Source organism: Ornithorhynchus anatinus, chromosome 4 (genome assembly GCF_004115215.2).
Source record: "Ornithorhynchus anatinus isolate Pmale09 chromosome 4, mOrnAna1.pri.v4, whole genome shotgun sequence".
Classification (NCBI taxonomy): domain Eukaryota; kingdom Metazoa; phylum Chordata; class Mammalia; order Monotremata; family Ornithorhynchidae; genus Ornithorhynchus; species Ornithorhynchus anatinus.
In genome coordinates, this window is record NC_041731.1 from 59,251,403 (window position 1) to 59,276,068 (window position 24,666).

General features: G+C 45.3%; 1 protein-coding gene across 2 annotated transcripts; it reads right to left on the reverse strand.

Moving 5' to 3' along the window:
* Positions 1–710: 710 nt before the first annotated feature.
* On the reverse strand, positions 711–24,557 carry MTERF3 (mitochondrial transcription termination factor 3). Of its 2 annotated transcripts, none has more exons than XM_029062034.2 (8): positions 24,501–24,557; positions 15,446–15,791; positions 13,246–13,398; positions 10,966–11,155; positions 5,886–6,033; positions 5,414–5,485; positions 2,756–2,917; positions 711–971 (listed from the first exon to the last, which is right to left on the reverse strand). In XM_029062034.2, the coding sequence occupies exons 2-8, from the start codon at positions 15,771–15,773 to the stop codon at positions 777–779; spliced, it is 1,248 nt and encodes a 415-aa protein (XP_028917867.1). In that variant the 5' UTR covers positions 15,774–15,791; positions 24,501–24,557; the 3' UTR covers positions 711–776. The 2 variants fall into 2 exon arrangements, with proteins under 2 accessions (XP_028917867.1, XP_028917866.1); XM_029062033.2 differs by lacking the exon at positions 24,501–24,557 and adding an exon at positions 22,168–22,207.
* Positions 24,558–24,666: the final 109 nt, after the last annotated feature.

Genomic DNA, 24,666 nt, shown 5'->3' on the forward strand with positions numbered 1-24,666 from the left:
ACCCAAGAACGGCACCCGTAATTTACCCTAACCACATTGGAAGAAAATGATTTACTGAATTATGAAATATAACATTATTATTTTTATCCGGAGATGGGCACTCCTCGGTAACCTCAATACTCTAATACACTTATTAAGTGCATAGTACATACCATATTTAGATTATTTATTTGTTCTTATTTTATACCTCTTCTGTATGTCCTCCAAATGTCTAGTAAAATGCTTTGCATTTACTACAGGCTCAAATAATGCTGATTATGACAATGATAACTGAGAAAGGCAATAAAATAAAAGGATTTGCCTGTTAGGGATTATCACTCTTTACTGCTGTATTGTACTTTCCCAAACGCTTAGTACAGTGCTCTGCACACAGTAAGTGCCTAATACATGATGGAATGAATGTGACCATGGACAAGTCACTTAAGTTTTCTGTGCCTCAGTTTCCTTACCTGTAAAATGGGGATTCAATACCTGTTGTCCCTCCTATTGAGACTGTGAGGCTGATGAGGGACAAGGACTGTATTCAGCCTGATTATCTTCTACCTATCATAGCGCTTACGATACATAGTAAGCACTTAAATACCACATTGTTATTATTCTTTACCATGAGAAACCAATTCTCCCTCTTCTCAAACTCCTTCCTTTTCCTTGTACCCCACCATTATCCCATCCAGAAATTTTGCAGAACTATAACTGTCCTTCAACATGAGTTAGGATCGAGGCACTTCCACGCATTTATTTCATCTCACTCTTGCTTCCTTAACAGTTGATGAAAATCAAAGCGTTTTTAGGAATTTCTCAAAGTCACTTAGTGAGGCTTTGGCCACCTCCTCACAAAAGACCTCGTCGGGAATGGACACCAGTCTTCCCAGAGGGATGTAGTTGGGCTGGTCCGGGTTGTACTGCGCTCTTCCCAAGTAGCTGAGGAACAGGTGCCTTTCTTTGATTTTCAGCAACGAAGTAGTAAACACCTAACGAAGAAAAATAATTACCATAGTTTTTTTTGAAAAAGTACAATAACTTCCTTCTGAATCCCAAGTGAGGGAAAATAAAGCAGCAGTGACAAAACAATTCTGTCTGCAGAAGTCTGTTGAATTCCACATTCTGATCATGCAATGATTTTGATTCACGTGAACCTAGATTATGAGCCCTGTGCGGGAGAGGGAGTGCGTCCAACCTGATTATCTTGTATCTCCCTCAGCGCTTAGAACAGTAGCTGACACACAGTAAATGCTTAACAAATACCACAATTATAATTTTGGGTTGTGGAAGAGAAAATAATAGGTGATGATAATATTTGTAAAGCACTTACTGTGTGCCAAGCATTATACTAAATGCTGGGGTAGATACACAATAATCAGCACTCAATGAATTCAATTAATTAATTCATCTGATTAAAAATGGCCTTAACAAAACCTGAATCTGGACAAATTCACAAGTATTACAGGATGCATTTTTCCTGTAGGCACTGTCTAGCTACTAAAGTGAGTGTAGCGTTTCCAACCTCTGATATTGTCTGTTGAAGTGAGGGAGACTTACACAGAGACATTTTGCAGTTACAACAATCCTAGCCAAAAAAAGACATTATAGAAAGTCTTGTCATATACCTAAGCGCCTATAAACTGCACCAAAGTCACTTAAAAGCACAGAAAACCCCAATTTTGTATGACTGCAATCAAGGTCACTACGAAAGGAAAGTGTTTACACTAGTGATCAGACCCAATTGCTTATCTGTAGTACAAGTAAACTCTTCCCCTGAAATCTGAATTCTCTGAGGCAAGAAAACAGTTTGTCTGTCCCAAAGGGCCTTTCGAGGCTGCGACTGAAACTGAATTATACAATGCCCTTGGGTGAGACATACATGCATGCACAGAAAAGCAGTGTCCACCACTGGCTTGCAGTGTATTCAAGACTCTTGACATTGTGCCTGAAGAAAAGCATTTCCATTTTTTCTTTAAAAGATGGTGCGGACTGTACACGAGCGCCACTAATTTTACTCTTGGCTCCACACCAAAAATTAATGGGTGATCAGGGCAAACCAATTCATCTTACTGAATCTCTTTTTGCGAGTCTGAAACAGGTTAATATAACATTGACCTACTTCAAAAAGGATCCTGTGAAAACTAATGACAAAATCAAGGCGCTATGAAAATGTAAACCAAGCGTAGAAACTTACTTTCAACTTTTAAGGCCACACTTTAAGGGCAAAAACATTTTACTCTTCTGCCTTTTGTGAGGCGAAATCATAAATGCCAGTTACCACACTAACTACTAAAGAAGACAGCAGAAGATGGAAGAAAGTACATGCCTTCGGATGGACTGCTGGCACAGCAATGCAAAAATAAGTGTTACGGCTTGCAATCGAGGACCATTTGGTAAGGGACGTTACAAAAAATTACGGGAACAATCTCATTTTGAGACCTAGTTTTCAGAATACAGTGACATTTCTGGGATCGGGAAGAGCAAAAAACGTCTCTGGACTGTCTGCCCACTGCCACGGGGCACACCCTGCCAGGATCACAGAAACTGAAGCTTTCCCAATTGCTAAAACTTTGCTATCAATGCCTAGATTCTAGGGCAGGGAGAGGCTAATTATTTTGGCTGCAATTTGGAGATGTGCTTTTAATTCTGAAACCCTGGATTTCCAAGGAAGTTGTTTATCTTCCAACAAATGGTTCTGAATTGCCTGTGCCAAGATAATCTATAAATGAGGTGTTATCGCAGCTCTTCCACAGTCAAGTATTTTATGTCTTACCTCTGGAAATTTGACAATGTAATGCTGGGGAATTTTCATCACATTATGCACGTAGTCAAAATTTTCTATGAGCTTCCCTTTTCTTGCAGATAAGAGCCTTGGGATTCTAGTTATCATATGTTGAATCTCATTATGCTTAAAGCCAAGTTCAACTTGGTAAACCTGCAAGACAAACCACATTTTTCCTTTGATCAATAAAAACAAAAATTCCTAGGAGAGACTTTTACATTGTAGGTCTTTAAGGGCATCTAAATTCATATTACTCTCTTCTTGGAAATTCAAGGCCATTTTGATTCACGTGAACCTAGATTATGAGCTCTGTGCGGGAGAGGGAGTGTGTCCAATCTGATTATCTTGTATCTCCCTCAGCGCTTAGAACAGTATCTGACACACAGTAAACGCCTAACAAATACCACAATCATAATTCTGGGTTGTGGAAGAGAAAATAATTGGTGATGATAATATTTGTGAAGCACTTACTATGTGCCAAGCATTATACTAAATACTGGGGTAGATACAAAATAAACAGATGGACACGGTCCTTGTCTCACATGGGGCTCAAATCTAAGTAGGAAGGAGGTCGGGTATCGAATCCCCATGTTATAGATGAAGAAACAGAGGCACAGAGAAATAAAGTGACTTGCCCAAGATCACACAGCAGGCAAGTGTCAGAGCTGGGATTAGGACCTAAACCCTCAGTCTCCCAGACCTAGGTCCTCTGCTTTTTCCACTAGGCCACGTTGCTTCTCTCAGGTCTACTGTCAACTCTAGAAAGGAGTCTCGGACTCACCTGCACACTGTAATAGCATATTCTTCTTTTAAATCCGTCAGTCATATTTGAGTGCTTACTGTATGCAGAGCACTGTACTAAATGCTTGGGAGTGTACGATATAACAATAAACAGACACATTCCCCTGCCCACAACGAGCATAAGGCCTGGGGGGGGGGTGTCAGACATTAATATAAATAAATTATAGCTATAATGTACCTAATGATTTGTACAATGACTGGGAGGAGAATAAAGAATGATGAGTCGGAGCGCCTCTGGGGTATGCAGCAGGTATCCCCGTAACAATAATAATAATACTTGCGATATTTGTCAAGCGCTTACTACGTGCCAGGCACTGTTCTGGATTTCCTAGGAAGTTGTTTTTTATTTTTCAACAAATGGTTCTGAACTGCCTGTGCCAAGATATCCATACACGAGGTGTTATCGCAGCTCTTCCACAAATGGGGTTGGACACAGTCCCTGTTCCACACGGGGCTCACAGCTTCAATTCCCATTTTAGAGATGAGGGAACTGAGGCAGAGAGAAGTGAAGTGACTTGCCGAAGGCCACACAGCAGACAGGTGGCGGAGCTGGGATGGAACCCCTGACCTTCTGACTGCCAGGCCCGTGCTCTATTCACTAGCCATGCCTCTTCTATAATCAGTGCCTCTTGTCCCGTACCATTCCTGGAGCCCGGCTCCGCTATCTGACCGGCTCCAGGGGCTCAGGACTGATGGCCTCTTCCCATACGCAACCCCCCCGGCCAACACTGAGGTGTGACAGTGGGTGTCCTACCCCCAGAAGCCGCTGCTGGACACCTCCAACCCCTGCCCAATCACATCTTGGGACTGACCTTAGTGTTTCCCCAATGCCTTGGCATTGAGGGGTGAGGGGGGTTCCCCCCATTCCGCCCCCCGGCCCCACCCACGTGGCTCCGAGAAGGCACATCGGGGTACGAGGTGGAGATCAACGGACCAAAGGAGGGACTGAGAATGAGCGATGCCAACTTTGTGCTCGACCTCCAGTGAGAAGTTGCGGAACCTGACAGCGCAGGGACTAATAATAATAATGATGACGGTATCTGTTAAGCGCTATGTGCCAGGCACTGAATTAAAAGCTGGGGTAGGTACAAGATCATCGGGTTGGACGCAGACCCTGTCCCACGTGGGGCTCACTATCCCCCTCCCCATTTTAGAGATGAGGTAACTGGGGCATGGAGAAGTGAGGTGACTTGCCTGAGGTCACATAGGAGACATGAGGAAGATCTGAGATTAGAACTCATGACTTTCTCGCAGGCCCATGCTCTATCCACTAGGCCATGACGGTTGCTCTTCGGGGAGCATCTTTATGAGGGCTGAGGGGAGCTGACTGTGTCAGCCAGGGACGGGCTTAAGAAAACGAAAGGATGGGTAAAAACCCCGCCTATCTAAGCGGCCCACGCTCCGTATGAGGAACGCTCAGTGCCTGGACTGGAGGTCGTGTGTTGAGCCCTTCCAGAAGGGAAGGGGATTAAAAATGCCTGACTTGGAGAGAGTTGTTAATCTGCCTTCTCTACCCTACACCTCACCGGGAGTGGTAGCACCTCACAGCACAGTATGAATGCTTAAAATGATTAAAAAAAAATCCCCCCAGATTTGCTTCCCGAATATTCTTAGATTGTGAGCCCCGCGTGAGACTGATTTTCTCATATGTACTCCAGTGCTTAACACACGGTGAGCACTTAATGAATATCGCAATTATTGCTCCACCTCCTTTAACTGCAGCAATTGTGTTCCTTTATAGGAAAGCACAACACGAGGCACAAACTGATGATATTCAAACAGCATCTTAGCAAATATTTTATTTCAGAAAAAATATTTTAGAAAAAAAAATAGAAAATATTTACTTACGATCAAATTTTCTTTCACAGGCTCAAGACTTCCAGTTAGTAAGCTTGGAAGCTCAATTACTAGATTTCTGGTCTGTAGTCACAAAATAAAATATAACGATTCATCAGTTAAACGCACCATCTTATGGAAAATCTATCAGCAGTCGATCTGGCAGGGTAATGGGTTGATCTTAATAATGATTGGGAAGAGAGTCTATTCAACTGATTGAAAAACAATTCAAAGGGATCCAATCAAGGCCTCAGAAAAAAAATGTTCTTAGGCAGAGATCATAAGGAAGAATTCATTTCAGAGAAAATCTCAAAAAGACTTGAGATACACAAATAGCTTAGTAGTAGAATCTGATTCTGGACCAGAACATACCAGATGCCAAATTTTAAAATTTGGATATGTAAGGTGATGAAAAGATTCTTATATATACCAACATGGAAAAAAGCAACAAAATCAACTTAAGAATCCTTTTTAATTTCTTTACCTTTTGTACACTTAGTTTAAGTTCTTTCTGGAAGAAGCCCAGTCTGTTATCCAATCTTTCCACCGAAAAACTTAGCAGAAACGGGGCATTTGTGACCATTCGTGCAATATCTGCCTTACTGAATTGTTTTGATTTTAGGTAAGCTACTCTAGGAGACAAAACGAAAGAAATACAAAAAAATCAAGTTTAGAACATTCATCTTATTTTTCAAAAATTTCCTTTTGGTTCGATGGCAAAGTGGCGGAGCTGGGATGAGAACCCAGGCATCTTACGCTATCTCCCCCTCTTCTCCAGTAGGTCAAGGCTCTGGAGATGTGGCTACCTCAACACACCGCGGGTCTGGCCCAATTCAGAAACCGTGTGGCTGGCCCGGCGTCTGAGGATCTCCCCTTCCCTCCTTCCACCCTCAGGGACTGGGTGCAGGGTGGTCCAGTGGAAGCTGCATGACCTAGTGGGTAGAGCACGGGCCTGGGAGTCAGAAGGTCATGGGATCTAATCCTGGCTGCGCCACTTGTCTGCTGTGTGATCTTAGGCAAGTCACTTCACTTCTCTGGGCCTCAGTTACCTCACCTGTAATATGGGGATTGAGACCGTGATTCCCCGCATGGGACAGGAACCGTGTCCAACATGATTTGCTTGCATCCACCCCAGCTCTTAGTACAGTGCCTGGCACAAAGTGAGCGCTTAACCAATTCCACAATTATTATGATTATCTGGGAGTCAGAGGATCTAGGTTCTAAACCCCGTTCTGCTATTCACCTGCTGTGAATTCACCTGTTGCTAGTCACTTCACCTCTCTGGGCCTCAGCTTCCTCACCTGTAAAATTAGGATTCAACACCGGTTCTCTTTCCCCTTTGACTGTGAGCCCCATCAATCAATCAATCAATCATATTTATTGAATGCCTACTATGTGCAGAGCAATGTACTAAGCCTTGGGAGAGTACAACACAACAGTATAATAGACACATTCCTTGTCCACAGTGAGCTTACAGCCTAGAGGGGAAGACAGACATTAATATAAATAAATTGCACATATGTCCGTAAGTGCTGTGGGGCCCGGGGTGTAGGCGAGGGGAATAAAGACAACAGGTCAGGGCGATACAAAAGGGAGTGGGGGAAGAGGAAAAGAGGGCTTAGTCAGGGAAGGCCTCTTGGAGGAAATGCTTTGAAGCGGGGGAGAGTAACTGTCGGATATGAAAAGAAAGGGCCTTCCAGGCCAGAGACAGGATGTATGGCCCCACGTGGGTCCAACTTGATTATCCTGTATTTCCCCTGTGTTTAGTACAATGCTTGGTACATAGTACGGTCTATACAGATACATGATTATTATTAGGAGCTCTGCCGCTCGTGCAGGAAAGAGTGGGTCTGGGGAACAGAGCCCCCGTAAACTGGTGGCCCTAGGCAGTGTGCCCGCTTCATCTGCTCATGAAATGGGCCCTGGATGACCTCGGAGGTGACTCTGAAGCCCAATTCATCAACTTACTTTTCCTGGCTTTATAATGTAGGAACCTTTTAAATAGATTCGTATAATTGTTTTAAGGCGTACTCTGGATGGTATATCTTCGTACCTGAAAAATTTTTAGCCAAGCTGGAGATCGTAACTGTCAAAAAAGTTTTATAAAGAAGCAGCACAGTCTAGTAGATAAAGCATGCGCCTGGGAGTCAGAAGAGCTGGAATCTAAACCCGGCTCCGCCACTTGCCCGCTGTGTGACCTTGGGCTACGCACTTAACATCTCTGTGCCTCAGTTTCCTCAATGGCAGAATGGGGATTCAATTCCTTTTCTCCCTGCTACTTTGACTCTACGCTCCATGTGTGAGAGGGACTGTATTGGGCCTGATAAGCTTGTATCTACCCCAGTGATTACAAGAGTGCTTGATAAGTAGTAAGCGCTTAACAAACACTATAAAAAAATAACAATAACAAAATGATGGTCTTTAACAAAGAGTACTTCCTGTTTTACTAGCAGCAAACCAAGAAGTAGCTAACAAATTCAAGGTATCTGTTGTTCTTGTCTTTTTTTTTAAACAGCATTTATTAAGCACGTACTATGTGCCAGGCACCGTACGAAGCACTAGGGTGGGTACAAGGTTGGACACAGCCCATGTCCCAAACGGTAGGCTAACAGTCTTAATATCCATTTTACAGATGAGGTAACCGAGTCTCATAGAAGTTAAGTGACTTTCCCAAGGTAATGAAGCAGACAAGTGGCGGAGCTGGGATTAGAACCCAGGCTCTCATGACTTCCAGGCCTGGGCTCTATCCACCAGGCCACGCCGTTTCATTTGCAAGAATGCCACCCTGACATTTTAGGAGAACTGGGCATGCTTAGTAACTCCTCTATACTTATACACTCCCAACTGTAGGAGACTATTTATCGATGGATCGCCAAAATAAATACAACAGCAATTCAATTATAATAATATCTTATTATCTTAATATCTTATTGGTGCTTACAATATGCCAAGCATTTTACCAAGTGCCGGGGGAGATACAATATAAATCGATGGGACAGTCCTGTGGGCTTACAGTCTAACGGGGAGGGAAGATAGGTATTTCACCCCCATTTTTACTTATGAGAAAACTGAGGCACAAAGGAGTTAAATGACTTGCCCAAGGTCATCCAACAGGGAGGCAGCAGAGCCGGGATGGGCACCCAGGCTTCTTGACTCTCAGGCCCGTGATCTTTCCACCAGATCACAGTGCTTCTCTAGATGAATTCGGGGTAACCCAATCTAAAAACTGTTGAGAGGTGTCTGTTTCCTTTTAAATTAGAAGCCCGACTGATCTTCGAAATGGTGTCCATTTTTTACTCAAAAAAAGTATTGGTACTTGGCAGGGGGATGAGAAACATCTCTATATTTTACTGTAGAGCTAAAAAAGGACAAATACTGCCAAGTGAGTGCTTTGAATTAAAAGCTGAGAAAAACACATTTCTATCTGTTTTGTTGAAGGAGTGTACAGTGCTCTTTTCCACAGTCGAGTAGCGGTTTGGGTCACATTCTCACTACTGAATCATGGCAATCTTGACGGTCAGACTTTAACATCTGATGGTACGACATTTTGCTAACAGCTGTCACAAGAGCGGAAAACGATCGAGGGTTTTTTTCTGAGCCCTTATTATTTGCAGAGTACTATACTAAGTACACAGTAAGTGCTTAACAAATACTATGATTATTATTGCTAAGTGCTTGGGAGAGTACGACACCACAGAATTAGCAGTCACCTTCCCCGCTCGTAACGAGTTTCCCGATAAGTACTTCTTCCATCCAGGTTGACCTCCTCGTGCAAATGATTCTGCCGCTGTTTGGACTAGAACGCTAGTTTTCCCTCTTACTACTGCTCGACAGTATAATAAACAACCACATCATGGGGAAAAGTGTAGTCCCCAAGTAACGACACCATCCTAATAATAATAGTGGTATTAATTAAGCACTTACGATGTTCAATGTACTTTATTAAGTGCTGGGGTAGTTACAGGATAATCAGGTTACTCACTGGGCTACATCAAAGTAAGAGTATTGAACTGAGGCACGAAAAAGTGAAGTGACTTGCCCGAGGTCACCCACCAATCAATGGTATTTACTGAGCACTTACTATGTGCAGAACACTGTACTAAGCACTTGGAAGAGTACAATACAATAGAATTAGCAGATGTTCCTTGCCCATACCGAGCTTCCAGACTGGGGGGGAGAGTGCGTTGCACAGCAGGCAAGTGGAAGAGCTGGGATTAGAACCCAGGTCCTAATTCCCAGGCCCACAACTCTTTCCGCTTGGTCCTGAGACACTCCTTCTGAAAAAAGCCTCTCCCAGAAATATCCCTGAATGGAAAGGGCAGCCCAGAAGTGCTTTTCTACTTGGAGGTGGGGGTGCTGAGAGGCCCCTTAAAATTTAGCTACAACTTCCCGGTCTCCAGGATGGGGGTCGGTAGACTTCGCCTACCTACTTTGCTGAGGGAGGAGTTCTCCAACTCTCCTGTTACCTGAAGGGAAGGCAATCTCTTCCAGATCTGCAATACCTCCACCCCCTTCGCCCGTAATAATAATTGCGGTATTTGTTAAGCGCCTACTAGGAGCCAGCACTGTAATAAGCACTGGGGTGGATACAAGCAAATCAGGTAGGACACAGTCCCTGTCCCTCAAAGGGCTCACAGTCTTAGTTCCCATTTTACAGATGAGGCAACTGAGGCATGGAGAAGTGAATTGACTTGCCTAAAGTCACACAGCAGACGAGTGGCGGGGCCGGGATTAGAACCTATGAGATTAGAACCCATTCATTCATTCAATAGTATTTATTGAGCGCTTACTATGTGCAGAGCACTGTACTAAGCGCTTGGAATGTACAAATCGGCAACAGACAGAGACAGTCCCTGCCCTTTGACGGGCTTACAGTCTAATCGGGGGGAGACAGGCAGACAAGAACAATGGCAATAAACCCATGACCTTCTGACTCCCAGGCCCGTGCTCTATCCACTTCGCCATACCGCTTCCCTGTAGTTGTGGGCAGGGATTGGGCCGACCACCTCTATTATAATTCAATCGCATTTACTGAGCGCTTACTATGTGCAGAGCACTATACTAAGCGCTTGGGATGTCCAATTCGGCAACAGATAGAGACAATCCCTGCCCAACAATGGGTTCACAGTCTAAACGATGTACTTGCCCAAGTAAAGCGGCATCGCCTAATGGATAGAGCATGTGCCCGGGAGTCAGGAGGATCTGGGTTCTAATCCCAGCTCTGTCACGTGTCTGCTTTGTGACCTCGAGGAAGTCCTTTCGCTTTTCTGTGCCTCAGTTACCTATATGTAAAATAGGGATTAAAACTGTGAGCCCTTTGTGGGACAGAGACAGGGTCCAAACCAATTACCTTGTATCTACTTCAACGCCTAGTACAGTGCCTGGCACATAGTAAGCATTTGAATACCATAATTATTATTATTACCATTAAGGACTTACCAACATGATTCTTAGGTAATTTCTCTGTGGTTCACAAAGGTAGTTAAATAGTTGTAGTAGAAATATCGTCCTCATAATCATGCACCAGCTATTGAGTCAACGCTGTCGTTTTGTACAGGGCTTACCTGGCCTTCAGGTCTTCTATATCTTCAGTGAAAATAGCGTAATTTTTGGTCAGGATTTTTCCTACTTGGTCATCCTCTACTCCCACATCCTTGAGAAACAAAAGTATTTTTCTTATGTCTTTTTCAAAATCCAGTCTCAGGAGGAGGGTGCCTACATCTCGACGCTTTTCCAGTTTGTATAACTCAACACCTGTTGTAGAAAAGACATGGCGTTTTAGTTGCTTCCAACACACTCTGCACCTGTAACCAGCCCAAAACGTTTAGCATGCCAACATTATAAAGCTCTTAAAATCTGAGGAGAACCAGACAGGCACATTCATAACAGGTTTACCTCAAACGGGCAGCAAAAACCAGAAAGAGGGGTACAGCTCAAGGGAGGGTGTGAGTAATTGACAGGCTAGATGTTTCTTACGTTTCATAGGCATTTCTTTTCTAGAGTCAATTGAGGGTCCCAAAAAGAGGGATCCTTTTGAACCCCACAATTTCCTAGTCTGACGGGGTAAAATCCACCAACGTGGCAACCCTAACTCTACCAAGGTTTCACATATTTGATTTGAGACTTGTGAAGCCTAAAATCTTTTTGAGGGGTATGAAGTGAATGGAATTGCACTACAGTCACACCATTCACCGAAAATGAGGAGAATCCAATCGCTTACCCATCCTAATCGGAATTTAAGGGAATACCCGGAGGGCATTTTCAGTTTGGGCATATGACCTTGGAAATTCCCTTTTCTCTAAAAAGAGGTAGAATCTAAGACCTGCAGGGGTTTAAAGCCAAAGCCTTCTCTCCAGACTGGCTTAGCCTTGTGTATATACTGTACTCTCCGAAGTGCTCACTACAGGGCTCTGCACACAGTAAATGTTCAATAAGTATGACTGTGTGATAAGATTTGTGTGTTGTTGATTTTCCTATTTAAGTTTTCATTTCCTCTGTCGCCCCTCTCCACTTTTAATTTTTAGATAGGGAGGACCCGAAGTCGAGAGACCGTGTTTAACCCCCACCTGTGCATTCTTTCCCTGTGCTTATAACAGGACCCCGCACACATACGATTACCGCCATTACTACTTGACAATGCTAATAACAACAATAGCTGTGGTATTTGTTAAGCACTTACTATGTGCCAGGCACTGTACTAAGCACTGGGGTGGATTCAAGCAAATCAGGCTGGACACCGTCCCTGTCCCAAATGGGGCTCACAATCTCAATCCCCATTTTGCAGATGAGGTTGACTGAGGCGCAGAGGTGAAGTGACTTGCCCAAGGCCACTCAGCAGACAAGTGATGGAGCTGGGATTAGAACTCGTGACCTTCGGACTTCCAGGCCCGTGCTCTATTCACTATGCCACGCTGCTTCTCGACGCTATGTGGTGCACCCAAAGAAATGAACGGAGGTGATGCAGTCCAAAAAGACCTAGGCCTAGTGGATAAAGCACAGGCCTAGGAGCTAGAGGACCTGGGTTCTAATCCCAGCTCTGCCACTTGCCTGTTGGATGACCGGAAAAAGTCACAACTTCTGCTTCCTCAAAAGCAATGGGGAGTCGATACCTGTTCTCCCTCCTATTTACACAGGGAGCCCCACAGGGGACCTGATTAGTCCTGGATCTACCCCAGTGTTTAGTACAGTGCTTGGACATAGTAAGTGCTTTAACAAACACCCCAGTTATTAAATGTTATAAATACATAGAATTCTACAGGCAAGCAGCAGGTACACAGTCGTCAAACTTCAGAGCTCTTAGCAGCAACTGAGTCAATGAGGAGAACAAAGGAAAAAGATTTAATTTCCAAGTTTTCTTGGCTTGTGGGTATAATTGAATTCCGTATTCATTTGGCATGGAGTCCAAACGTTTTTATTAACAGTGAACAATTCTTTTTTTTTCCTTTTCCTCTCAGATCTCTGCCTTCCTCCTCATGGCAGCAGCTGTCAAATGAATAGAAGGGGTTTCCTCAAGGCCTTTAGAATCTAGGGACAGAGGCCAAACTATATTTTTTACTATGTTTTAACCTGAAAATGGACATTCCGAACCCGCCTCCTGGAAAGCCACCTTTTATTACCTAAAAAAAATTAGGTGATAAGAAAAATACATTTTCCAACCTTCTTTAATAGCTTCGACAATCAAAGGGGACTACGCCCTTTACTTTCAACACAAAGAAGGAATGAGAATAGGATGGTGGCAGTAATGGTCATCGTCAACAGCTTAAAGTTGGCAGCAAATGCGCCACTAAACCGACGAGGAGGGTTATCACGATGAACTGACTCTCAAAAAAGTCCTTCAGCCTTACCCAAATGCACCAACTTCTGCAAGGTCTCGGAACGGTCAACGTAATCTCGAAGCGTGAACGAAGCTGGAGGAAGCGGGGGTTCTGCTTCAATCTGCACGGCTTCCTCCTCGGAAACTGGATCCAGCGGGGACGGTGGGGGCAACTCCTCCAGCTCTTGATGGCATTAATAGGTGAGGAAAAGAAACAAAAAATTTACTTCCCCCAGCTACGTCTTACCCTGCAAAACTTCCCTTGGGAAATACTTTGTCATAAATATTTCGGCCAGCCCACCTGTCCATCGCCCAACTTCTTTTCACTCCAAAGATGTACCTGTGCTTTCCTTGGTCATCGGCAATCCTGCTGGTGAAATGACCCTGGCTTCAGCTGATCTCTGAAAGCCACTCACTCTATCTCAATCAATCAGTGGTATTTACTATGCGCTAATTATGGGCAAAGTATCGTACTGATTGGGAGAGTATAATACAGTAGAATTGGCAGGAACATGGTAAGTGCTTAACAAATACCATTTTAAAAAAAAAGAGAGACGGGCAAGGTTTCACCTCTGTGGAGAAAGGCAATATCATCTGCTGGCACATGGTACCAGCAATTAAGATTTCACTGAAATATTTGAGCCTCGGTCCCCACTAAGTTATCTCTTGAAGAGGTCAATGGGACATGGACTCTGCTGCTAAGCCAGGCATGACAACTGTTTGGTTTATTCAATTAATAATATTTACATTACAAATTGACCATTCAAGAAAATCAAGATTCATACTAACTGAAGGAGCTACATTGTTTCAAGGAAGGGATATGAGAATAATAATAATAATAATAATGTTGGTATTTGATAAGCGCTTACTATGTGCCGAGCACTGTTCTAAGCGCTGGGGTAGACATAGGGGAATCAGGTTGTTCCACATGGAACAGTCTTAATCCCCATTTTACAGATGAGGGAACTGAGGCACAGAGAAGTTAAGTGACTTGCCCACAGTCACACAGCCGACAAGTGGCAGAGCTGGGATTCGAACTCAGGAGCCCTGACTCCGAAGCCCATGCTCTTTCCACTGAGCCACGCTGCTTCACGCTGAGAATTTAAAGAGGACTAATTTGCCTTCTCCAAACTCTACTTCCTGCTGTTTTAACCTCGCTAAACATTCTTAAGCGCCTTAAACACTTATAAGCAGCAGTCCCATATCAACCTCAGGCAAAAAAAAAAACAAAACCCCAAAACTTCACCGGCACGTAATTTTAAATTCAACCAGGTTCTGTCACGTCTTTACCTTCTTTCCATCCCCTCCTGTTCCCCCAACTACTTCTCACTTTTTTGAGGTGCAACGACTTCTCACTTTTTTGAGGTAAGCTATTTGTGGGCAGGGAATGTGTCTCCTTATTGTTATACTGTACTCACCCAAGCGCTTAGCACAGTGGTCTGCTCACAGAAAGCACTCAGTAAATACGATTGAATACTATAGCATATAAGCAACTTGTTCATTCACTCTTATCGACTGCATTTATTGATTGTTTCCTGTGTGCAGAGCACTGTACTAAGTGCTTGGGAGAGTACAGTATATCAATAAAGCGACACATTCCCTGCCCACAATGAGCTTACAGTCTACAGGGGGAGACACACATTAATATTAAAATATATAAGTAAATTATAACATATATGTACATAAATATGGTGGGGCTGGGGGGATGAATAAAGGGAGCAAGTCAGGGTGACGCAGAAAGGAGTGGGAGAAGAGGAAAGGAGGGCTTAGTCAGGGAAGTTCTCTTGGAGGAGATGTGCCTTCACTAAGGCTGTGAAGGGGCTGAGAGTAATTGTCCATTATTAGTCCCTCTGAGAAACCAAGAACCATCTGCATACTTTCCCCGCACTTAATACAGTGCTCTGCACAGAGTAAGCGCTTAACAAATACTATCGCTACCACCACTACCCAAAGACTGTGCATGAGCACAGCACCACCTGGAAATGAGATGCTGACCCCTTTTCGGTTCCGGCAGACCCAGGCCCCCTGAGACAAGCTGGAAAATTCCAGCCCTTGCAGAGCTCTACCTTGCAATTATACTGACATGAGAGTAAAACATTCCTCGCCCTGAACAAAGACGCAAGTGGGTATTTCGGAGTCTGTCCTACGGTTAGCCTGGATTAACCTCAGCACGGCGGGTCTGGAGTTTTTATTGAAAAGGAAAACATTTTAGACATAAAGTTCTCCTTTACCTTCTAGTGAGAACACCGGATCCACGTTGGGAATTATTTTCATCTTTGGCGGTTCTTCATGAATGGAAGGGAGACAGGTGCTTTGCCCAGAAGCAGTGTCTTGGGGGTTAGAGCTGGAAATCTGGGAACTGTTCCGTAAGGAAGTAGTACCATAAGGCTTGAATTGCCCCCGGAGGACACAGTGGTGAGAAGACAGTTGCAAAGGCGCCGAGAGCTCACGCAGAGACATCCTCCATCTCCCGATTTGTTTTCCGAGTTGGGTGGTGCTAACGTTACTCATTTTCAGCACGTTGAACCATCTTTGAATCTGCCGAGCTGACAGCGCCATTTTCCACTTAAGAGTATCCTATACAGGCGACAGGGCACTTAGTGAAATCTACTTAAGGAAAAATAATTCCATTTTAATGCCAAAAAGAGTAGATTAAGCTTAATAAGATTTAACGTCGAGTTAAGTCCTTCTGAAAAATGGAAAATGAATCCCTGGCTTCAGAAAAACATGATATACTGGCGTCACAGAATTTCTTTTTTAGGGAGAAGAGAATGGAGATAAAGAGCCTCTAGAGACCCAAGCGTCAGAACCGGAACCAAACTTCTGAAACGACCAAGGAATCGAGAGTATTTACCGTGCTCCTTCGGTGCCTTAAAGAACTCACAATGGGGTTGAAAAGCAGACCAAAATTATTTACCAAGAGCAGGAGACGGAACGGCGATACACATGGAATTAGCAATAGTATGAATGGAGAAATAGACAAGTGGTAAACACTGTATATAGTAGGAATAGCACTTACTGAGCACCCACTTGGTGCAGTGCACGGTACCAGACATTTTGGAAGTACAGAATAACAGTGACAAGCTCCCATCTACGGAGGTGAGATTTTAGGAGGGATTCGAATGTAGGGAGAGTTTGGTCTGCCCGGTGTGGGGAGAGACGGAATTCTAAGCCGGGGGAACAGGAGGCGAGAGGAAATTCATTCATTAAATCGCTTTTATTGAGCGCTTACTGTGTGCAGAGCACCGTACTAAGCGTTTGGAAAGTACAATTTGGCAACAGATAGAGACAATGCCTATGCAACAACGGGCTCACAGTCTAGAAGGGGGAGGCAGGCAACAAAACAAGTAGACGGGCATCAATACCTCAGTTCCCTCATCTGTAAAATGGGGATTAACTGTGAGCCTCATGTGGGACAACCTGATTACCCTGCATCTACCCCAGCACTTAGAACAGTGCTCTGCACGAAGTAAGCGCTTAAATACCAACATTATTAAATAGAATCATAGATATGGCAGGGGGGTGTTGAGTGAAGTACAACTAGAGGTTTGGCTTGGGAGAAGCAAAGACGGGGTCTCGGAGAATCGAAGGGCGAGAGAGCAGAGAGGTAAGGTGGGGCCGTTTGCTGGAGGACCCTGAAACCAACTGTGTGGAGCTTCTGTTCGAAGTGGAGAGACACAGGAAGTAGGGAGAGTTTTGAGGAGAGAGGTGGGCAAAGCGATGATTCAAAATGACGATCGGTGCAGCAGCGGGAAGTATAGGATGGAGGGGGAAAGAAGCTGGAGGGTGAGAGATCAGCGAGGAAGCCAGTGTAGATCACAGAGACACAAATGCTAAGGTGGTTGCCATGAACTGGGAAGACAGAAATTAATCGGGGAAGGCCTCCTGGAGGAGCTGGGATTTCGGGGGGCCTTTGAAGATTGGGAGAGGTGCGGTCTGGAGGATTTGAAGGGTAAGGGAGTTCCCAGCAGAGGGAAGAGTGTGAGCAGGGGCTTGGACGCTGGAGTGGGGAATGAGATCCTGTATAAAGATTACTCTGCAAGGAGCTGAGAGGGCAAAACTGAAGAAAACTGGGTGAAAAGCACAGATATCTGAAACCAACGGTAAGGAGTCTCTGCTTCCACAACATGTTTTCCACACTAAGAACAAGAGACTAAAAAATAATTAGGAAAAACTAATACTCTACAGTAAAATCTGTTCGAGACACAAAGATGTGGTGAAATTTACGATTCCCTATTGTTTCATTAATCATATATGAGGAAAGAAGATGGTGAGATCCGCTGCTTCAGAAAGTCAGTCTCAGTAGAATAAACAAGCAAGGGTGACGAACAAATTACAGAGTGGGAGGCAGAGGCATAGAGATAAGATATCAGGCTCCAACCAAAACATAAGCAGAGACCACACACAAGAGAAAGCAAAGATCATAACTGAGAGTTCTCATGCGTGTGCATATTCAGACACTGCTCCTTTCCTCGGCCGTATCTCCGACCATAAAAGGATGGGAAGCATTGCGCTATATAACCCAGCGTTCTTTTTTTTTTTCCCCAAGTTGTTTAGTTAGAGAGGCAGGTCAAAAACTTGGAAGAACTATGGAATCACACACAGGATGGCAGGGCATTCATTCATTCATTCAAGAGTATTTATTGAGCGCTCACTATGTGCAGAGCACTGTACTAAGCGCTTGGAATGTACAAATCGGCAACAGATAGAGACAGTCCCTGCCCTTTGACGGGCTTACAGTCTAATCGGGGGAGACGGGCAGACAAGAACAATGGCAATAAACAGGGTCAAGGGGAAGACCATCTCATAAAAACAATGGCAAATAGAATCAGGGTGATGTACATCTCATTAAACAAAATGAATAGGGTGATGAAGGGCAAACACTATGGGTCACGCACTGTTCCAAGTGCTGGGGTAGATATGTTATTCAGGTTGGACACAGTCCTTGTCCAACGTGAGGCTCACGGTCTTAATCCCCATTTTACAGACGAGGTAGCTGAGGCCCAGAGAAGTGAAGCGACTTGCCCAAGGTCACACAGCAGACATGTGGTAGATCGGGAGTAGAACCCAGTTCCTTCTGACTCCCAGGCCCGTGCTCTATCCACTAATTTGAGGCGAGCAGTTGGCAGCATTGGGATTAGAACCAGGTCCTCTTATACTTCCACTATATTTCCTATACCTCCCTATATTTCCAATATACCTCCCTATATTTCCACTAGGCCCGGCAGCTTCTCTTGCCTAGAGCTTAGATAAAAGAAGCACTTAACATCAGACAAGTTATATAAATCCCTTACTCTGTGTCTCCCCAGCCATGACCTCTCATTCATTCATTCAAGAGTATTTACTGAGCGCTTACTAGAGAAGCAGCGTGGCTGTGAGCCCCACGTGGGACAACCTGATTCCCCTGTGTCTACCGCAGCACTTAGAACAGTGCTCGGCACATAGTAAGCGCTTAAATACCAACGTTATTATGTGCAGAGCACTGTACTAAGCGCTTGGGATGTACAATTCGGCAACAGTTAGAGACAACCCCCGCCCAATGACCGGCTCACAGTCTAACCTTTCTGCAAGGCACTTTTAATAAATCCACAGCCAGTGTCAAAAATCACACAACACGCTGTTCTGCTTTTATTCCTTTACTTGCTCCTCTTTGGATCTGACCTTTGCACTGTTTTATATGCCTTCTTGGTATCTGGTATTTGTTAAGCGCTTACTATGTGCCGAGCACTGTTCTAAGCTCTGGGGAGATACAAGGTAATTAGGTTGTCCCACGTGGGGCTCAAAGTCTTCATCCCCATTTTAACAGATGCGGTAACTGAGGCAAAGAAAAGTTAAGTGACTTGCCCAAAGTCACACAGCTGATAAGTGGCAGAGCCGGGATTAGAACCCATGACCTCTGACTCCCAAGCCTGAGCTCTTTCCACTGAGCCACGCTGCTTCTTGTATAAGTATTTGTTAAGTGCTTACTATGTGCAGAGCACTGTTCTAAGCACTGGGATAGATATAAGGTAATTCCCATGCGGGGCTCACAGTCTTCATCCCCATTTTAACAGAGGAGGGAACTGAGGCCCAGAGAAGTGAAGTGACTTGCCCACAGTCACACAGCTGACAAGTGGCGGAGCTGGGATTTGAACCCATGACCTCTGACTCCAAGCCCGGCCTCTTGCCACTGAGCCACGCTGCTTCTCAAACTGCACCCTTTACCTACAGAAGAGCTCAGTGAGTAGCAAGAGATGCTTTAGGTACTGTGGAGGTTACCACAGTGCAGCATTTATTATCAACTGTTAAGGAAGTAAGAGTGAGATGAAATAAATGCGTTTTGCTCAATAAATATGATCAACTGACCGAGAAGGGTAACTGCAGAGAAATAACCCTTTCCCATACTGGGGCATCACAGTCGGTCAGAGGTATTTATAGAGTGCTTACTATGTGTAGAGCACTGTTCTAAGCGCTTACGGGGCTCAGTGGAAAGAGGCCGGGCTTGGGAGTCAGAGAGGTCATGGGTTCTAATCCCAGCTCCGCCGCCCGCCAGCCGTGTGACTTTGGGCAAGTCGCGTCACTTCTCTGTGCCTCAGTTCCCTCATCTGTAAAATGGGGATTAAAACTGTGAGCCCCACGTGGGACAACCTGATCATCTTGTATCCCCCCCATTGCTTAGAACAGTGCTTTGCACATAGTCAGCGCTTAACAAATACCACCATTATTATTATCACAATACAAGAGAGTACTATCTGGTCAGGTGGGACACGGTCTCTGTCCCACATGGGACTCACAGTTTTAATTTTCATTTTACAAAAGAGGTAACTGAGGCACACAGAAATTAAGCGAAGAAATTAAACGACTTGCCCAAGGTTACACAGCAGACAAGGGGCGGAGACGGAATCAGAACTCAGTCCTTCCGACTCCCAGTCCCTTGCTCTATCCACTAGGCCCACGCTGGCTGGGAAAACTTTTGGGAAGTTTCCCCAGGAAAGGGAGACCGGTAGCCTAAAAGCTGCATGAGAGGTTTTCGGGTCCCCTCCTTATCTGAGCCCTCTTCCGACAGCTTCTCCCCTCCCATCAACGCTCTTATTGTAATCATCATAATGATGGTATTTGTTCAGCTCTTATTATTAATTGTACTTTCTGAGCGCTTACTGTGTGCAAAGCACTGGACTAAGCGCTCGGGGGAGTGTCAAGCCCTGTTCTGAGATCTGGGGTAAATACAAGCTAATCAGTTTGGACACTGTCCCTGCCCCAATATGGGGCTTCACAGTCTTCATCCCCATTTTCCAGATGAGGGAACTGAGGCCCAGAGAAGTGAAGCGACTCGCCCGAGGTCACGCAGCAGACAAGTGGCGGAGCCGGGATGAGAATAATAATAATAATAATTACGGTGTTTGTTGAGCTCTTACTATGTGCCAGGCACTGTTCTAAGCGATGGGGTGGTTGCGAGCAAATCAAATTGGACACAGTCCCTGTCCCCTGTGGGGCTACCAGTATTAATCCCCATTTTACAGATGAGGCAACTGCAGCCCAGAGAAGTGAAGTGACTTGCCTGAGGTTACACAGCAGACAAGTGGCAGAGCCGGCATTAGGACCAGGTTCTTAATAATAATAATCATTATTATTATTAGGTATTTGTGAAGTGCCTACTATGTGCCAGGCACTGTTCTAAGTGCTGGGGTGGACACAGTCCCTGTCCCATGTGGGGCTCCCAGTCTCGATCCCCATTTTACAGACGAGGCAACTGAGGCCCAGAGAAGTGAAGTGACTTACCCGAGGTCACACAGCACACAAGCGGCAGAGCCGGCATTAGCACCGAGGTCCTTCCGACTCCCAGGCTCGTGCGCCAGCCACTAGGCCACGTTGCTTCCCAAGCGTATAACACAGTGCTCCACACAGAGCGAGTGCACACTAAATACCACGGATCGATGTCGTTGTAGGCAGAGAATGTGAGTTTATTTTTGTACTGTACCCTCCCAAGCGTTCAGTACAGTGATAAGCAGCCTGGCCGAGTGGAAAGAGGCCAGGCCTGGGAGTCAGAGGTTGTGGCTTCTAATCCCGGCTCTGCCAGATGTCTACGGTGTGCCCTTGGGCAAGTCACTTCACTTCTCTGGGCCTCAGTTCCCTCATCTGTAAAACGGGGATCAAGACTGTGCCCCATGAATCTGCGTCCCACCCGATTACCCTGTACCTACCTCACCGCTTCGACCAGTGCCTGGCACGCAATAGTAATAATGGTATTTTTAAGTGCTTACTGTGTGCCAGGCACTGTACTAAGCGCTGGGCAGACTGGACCCAGTCCCTGTCCCATATGGGACTGACGGTCTCGATCCCCATTTTCCAGATGAGGCCGCTGAGGCCCAGAGAAGTGAAGTGCCTTGCCCAAGGTCACACAGCAGACAAGTGGCAGAATCGGAATTAGAACCCATGACCTCCTGACTCCTAGGCCCGTGCCCTATCCACTACGCCATGCTAGTGAGTGCTTAACGACCACAATTGTTATTATTATTCATCCAATCGTATTTCTTGAGCGCCACTGTACACAGAGCACTGTCCTAAGTGCTTGGGAAAGTACCATCTGACAAATGGATACGGCAAAAAAAATGATGATTACAGGTGGCGCTTAATCGAGAAGCTCGAACGAGGGATGGCTGCATCCTGGGTGGCTGCAGGGTGCGCAGGGCACTGTCCGAAGCTCTGGGGAAAGTACTATACTACAAATAGATACAGCAAATGAAATGATTATTACAGGTAGTGCTTAATAGACAGGCTCGAACGAGGGACGGCTGCATCCTGGGCAGCTGCGGGGTGCGCACAGCACTGTGCTAAGCACCAGGGAAAGTGCCCTACACCAAACGGATGCAGCAGATAAAATGATTATCACAGTCAGCGCTTAATCGATAGGATCGACTGAGGGATGGCTGGATCTTGGGGGGCTTGGGGCGGGGTGGGGGGGGGTGGATCTTACCTGGGACAGTTCCAGCAGCGTGGCTCAGGGGAAAGAGCCCGGGTTTGGGAGTCAGAGGTTGTGGGTTCTAATCCCTCCCCACCGCTTGTCAGCTGGGTGACTTTGGGCAAATCACCTCACTTCTCTGGGCCTCAGTGACCTCACCTGTAAAATGGGGATGAAAGGTGTGAGCTCCACATGGGTCAACCTGATGACCTCACAACCTGGGCCCCCCCTACCTCCCCGTCCCCCGGCGCTTAGAACAGTGTTCTGCACATAGTAAACTGTGCAGACTGTCGAGACTGTGAGCCCATCATTGGGCAGGGATTGTCTCTATCTGTTGCCCAATTGTCCATTCCAGGTGCTTAGTCCAGTGCTCTGCACAGAGTCAGTGCTCAATAAATACTATTGAATGAATGAATGAGTCTCCCCCGTTCAGACTGTGAGCCCATCATGGGGCAGGGATGGTCTCTCTCTGTTGCCCAATTGTCCATTCCAAGAGCTTAGGCCAGTGCTTTGCACAGAGTAAGCGCTCAGTAATCCCACTGAATGAATGAGTGAATAGTTAGTGCTCAATAAATCCTACTGAATGAATAGTCAGGGCTCAATAAATCCAACGGAATGAAAGTTAATGAATAGTCAGTGCTCAATAAATCCGATTGAATGAATGAGTGTCCCTGTTTAGACTGTGAGCCCGGAATGGGGCAGGGATGGTCTTTCTCTGTTGCCCAACTGCCCACTCCAGGCACTTAGGCCAGTGCTCTGCACAGAGTAAGTGCTCCATAAATACTACTGAATGAATGAACAAATGAATAGTCAGGGCTCAATAAATCCTACTGAATGAGTATCCCCCGTTTAGACTGTGAGCCTGTCATGGGACAGGGATGGTCTCTCTCTTTGGCCCAATAAATCTCACCGAATGAATGAATGGTCAGGACTCAATAAATCTCACCGAATGAATAGTAAGGACTCCATAAATCCTTTTGAATGAATAGTCAGGGCTCCATAAATCCCACTGAATGAATGGTCAGGACTCCATAAATCCTACTGAATGATCAGGGCCCAATAAATCCCACCGAATGAATGAATGAATAGTCAGGGCTCAATAAATCCCACCGAATGAATAGTCAGGATTCCATAAATCCTATTTAATTAATAGTCAGGGCTCAATAAATCCCACCGAATGAATGAATGGTCAGAACTCCATAAATTCTATTGAATTAATAGTCGGGGTCAATAAATCCCACCGAATGAATGAAATGGTCAGGACTCCATAAATTCTATTGAATAGTCAGGGGTCAATAAATCCCACCGAATGAATGAATGGTCAGGACTCCATAAATTCTATTGAATGAATAGTCAGGGCTCCAGAAATCCCACCGAATGAATGAATGGTCAGACTTCCATAAATCCTATTTAATGAATAGTCAGGACTCCATAAATCCTATTGAATGAATAATCAGGGCCCAGTAAATCCCACCGAATGAATGAATGAATAGTCAGGGCTCCAGAAATCTCACCGAATGAATGAATAGTGAGGACTCCATAGATCCTACTGAATTAATAGTCAGGGGTCAATAAATCCCACCGAATGAATGAATGAATAGTCAGGACTCCATAAATTCTATGGAATGAATAGTCAGGGCTCAATAAATCCCACCGAATGAATGAATGGTCAGGGTTCCATAAATCCCACCGAATGAATGAATGAATAGTCAGACTTCCATAAATCCTATTTAATGAATAGTCAGGACTCCATAAATCCTATTGAATGAATAATCAGGGCCCAATAAATCCCACCGAATGAATGAGTGGTCAGGGCTCCAGAAATCCCACCGAATGAATGAATGAATAGTGAGGACTCCATAGATCCTATTTAATTGTCAGGGGTCAATAAATCCCACTGAGTGAATGAATGAACAGTGAGGACTCCATAAATCCTATTTAATTAATAGTCAGGGGTCAATAAATCTCACCGAATGATTGGTGAGGACTCCATAGGTCCTATTGAATTAATAGTCGGGGGGTCAATAAATCCCACCGAATGAATGAATAGTGAGGACTCCATAAATCCTATTGAATTAATAGTCGGGGGTCAATAAATCCCACCGAATGAACAGTCGGGGCTCCCTAAATCCCACCGAATGAATGAATGAATAGCGAGGCCTCCCTAAATCCTATGGAGTGAATAGTCAGGGCTCGGGAAATCCGATCGAACGACAGTTACCGAAGAGTCGGGGCCCAATCAATCCGATCGAACGATATTATATTATAAAGTTAATAAATGGTGGGGGGGGGGGTCGAATAAACGGGATTGGGGTGTCGCAGCGAGCAGCGGAGCCGAGGCTCCTTACCTGCCGGTCCCGTGCTGCAGAAGGCCGCAGGTAGACCAGCAGGCCAGATCGCCTCCTTCCCCTCCCCCCCCCCCCCCGACCACGTGGTGGGGCCGCGGCGGGCCGTACCATGAGCGGCGGCGGGGGGGATGTGGGCGGTGCCAGGCCGGCGGACGCGGGGCGGGCG

What these genes read in the sequence shown, in the direction of transcription:
- MTERF3 (XM_029062034.2), bottom strand. Translation starts at nt 15,773, where the DNA reads ATGGCGCTGTCAGCTCGGCAGATTCAAAGATGGTTCAACGTGCTGAAA. An exon ending in GCAGAAGTTGGTGCATTTGG is followed by an intron (nt 11,156 to 13,245) that starts GTAAGGCTGAAG and finishes TTTCTACAACAG; the next exon opens with GTGTTGAGTTATACAAACTG. An exon ending in ATAGAAGACCTGAAGGCCAG is followed by an intron (nt 6,034 to 10,965) that starts GTAAGCCCTGTA and finishes TTTGTCTCCTAG; the next exon opens with AGTAGCTTACCTAAAATCAA.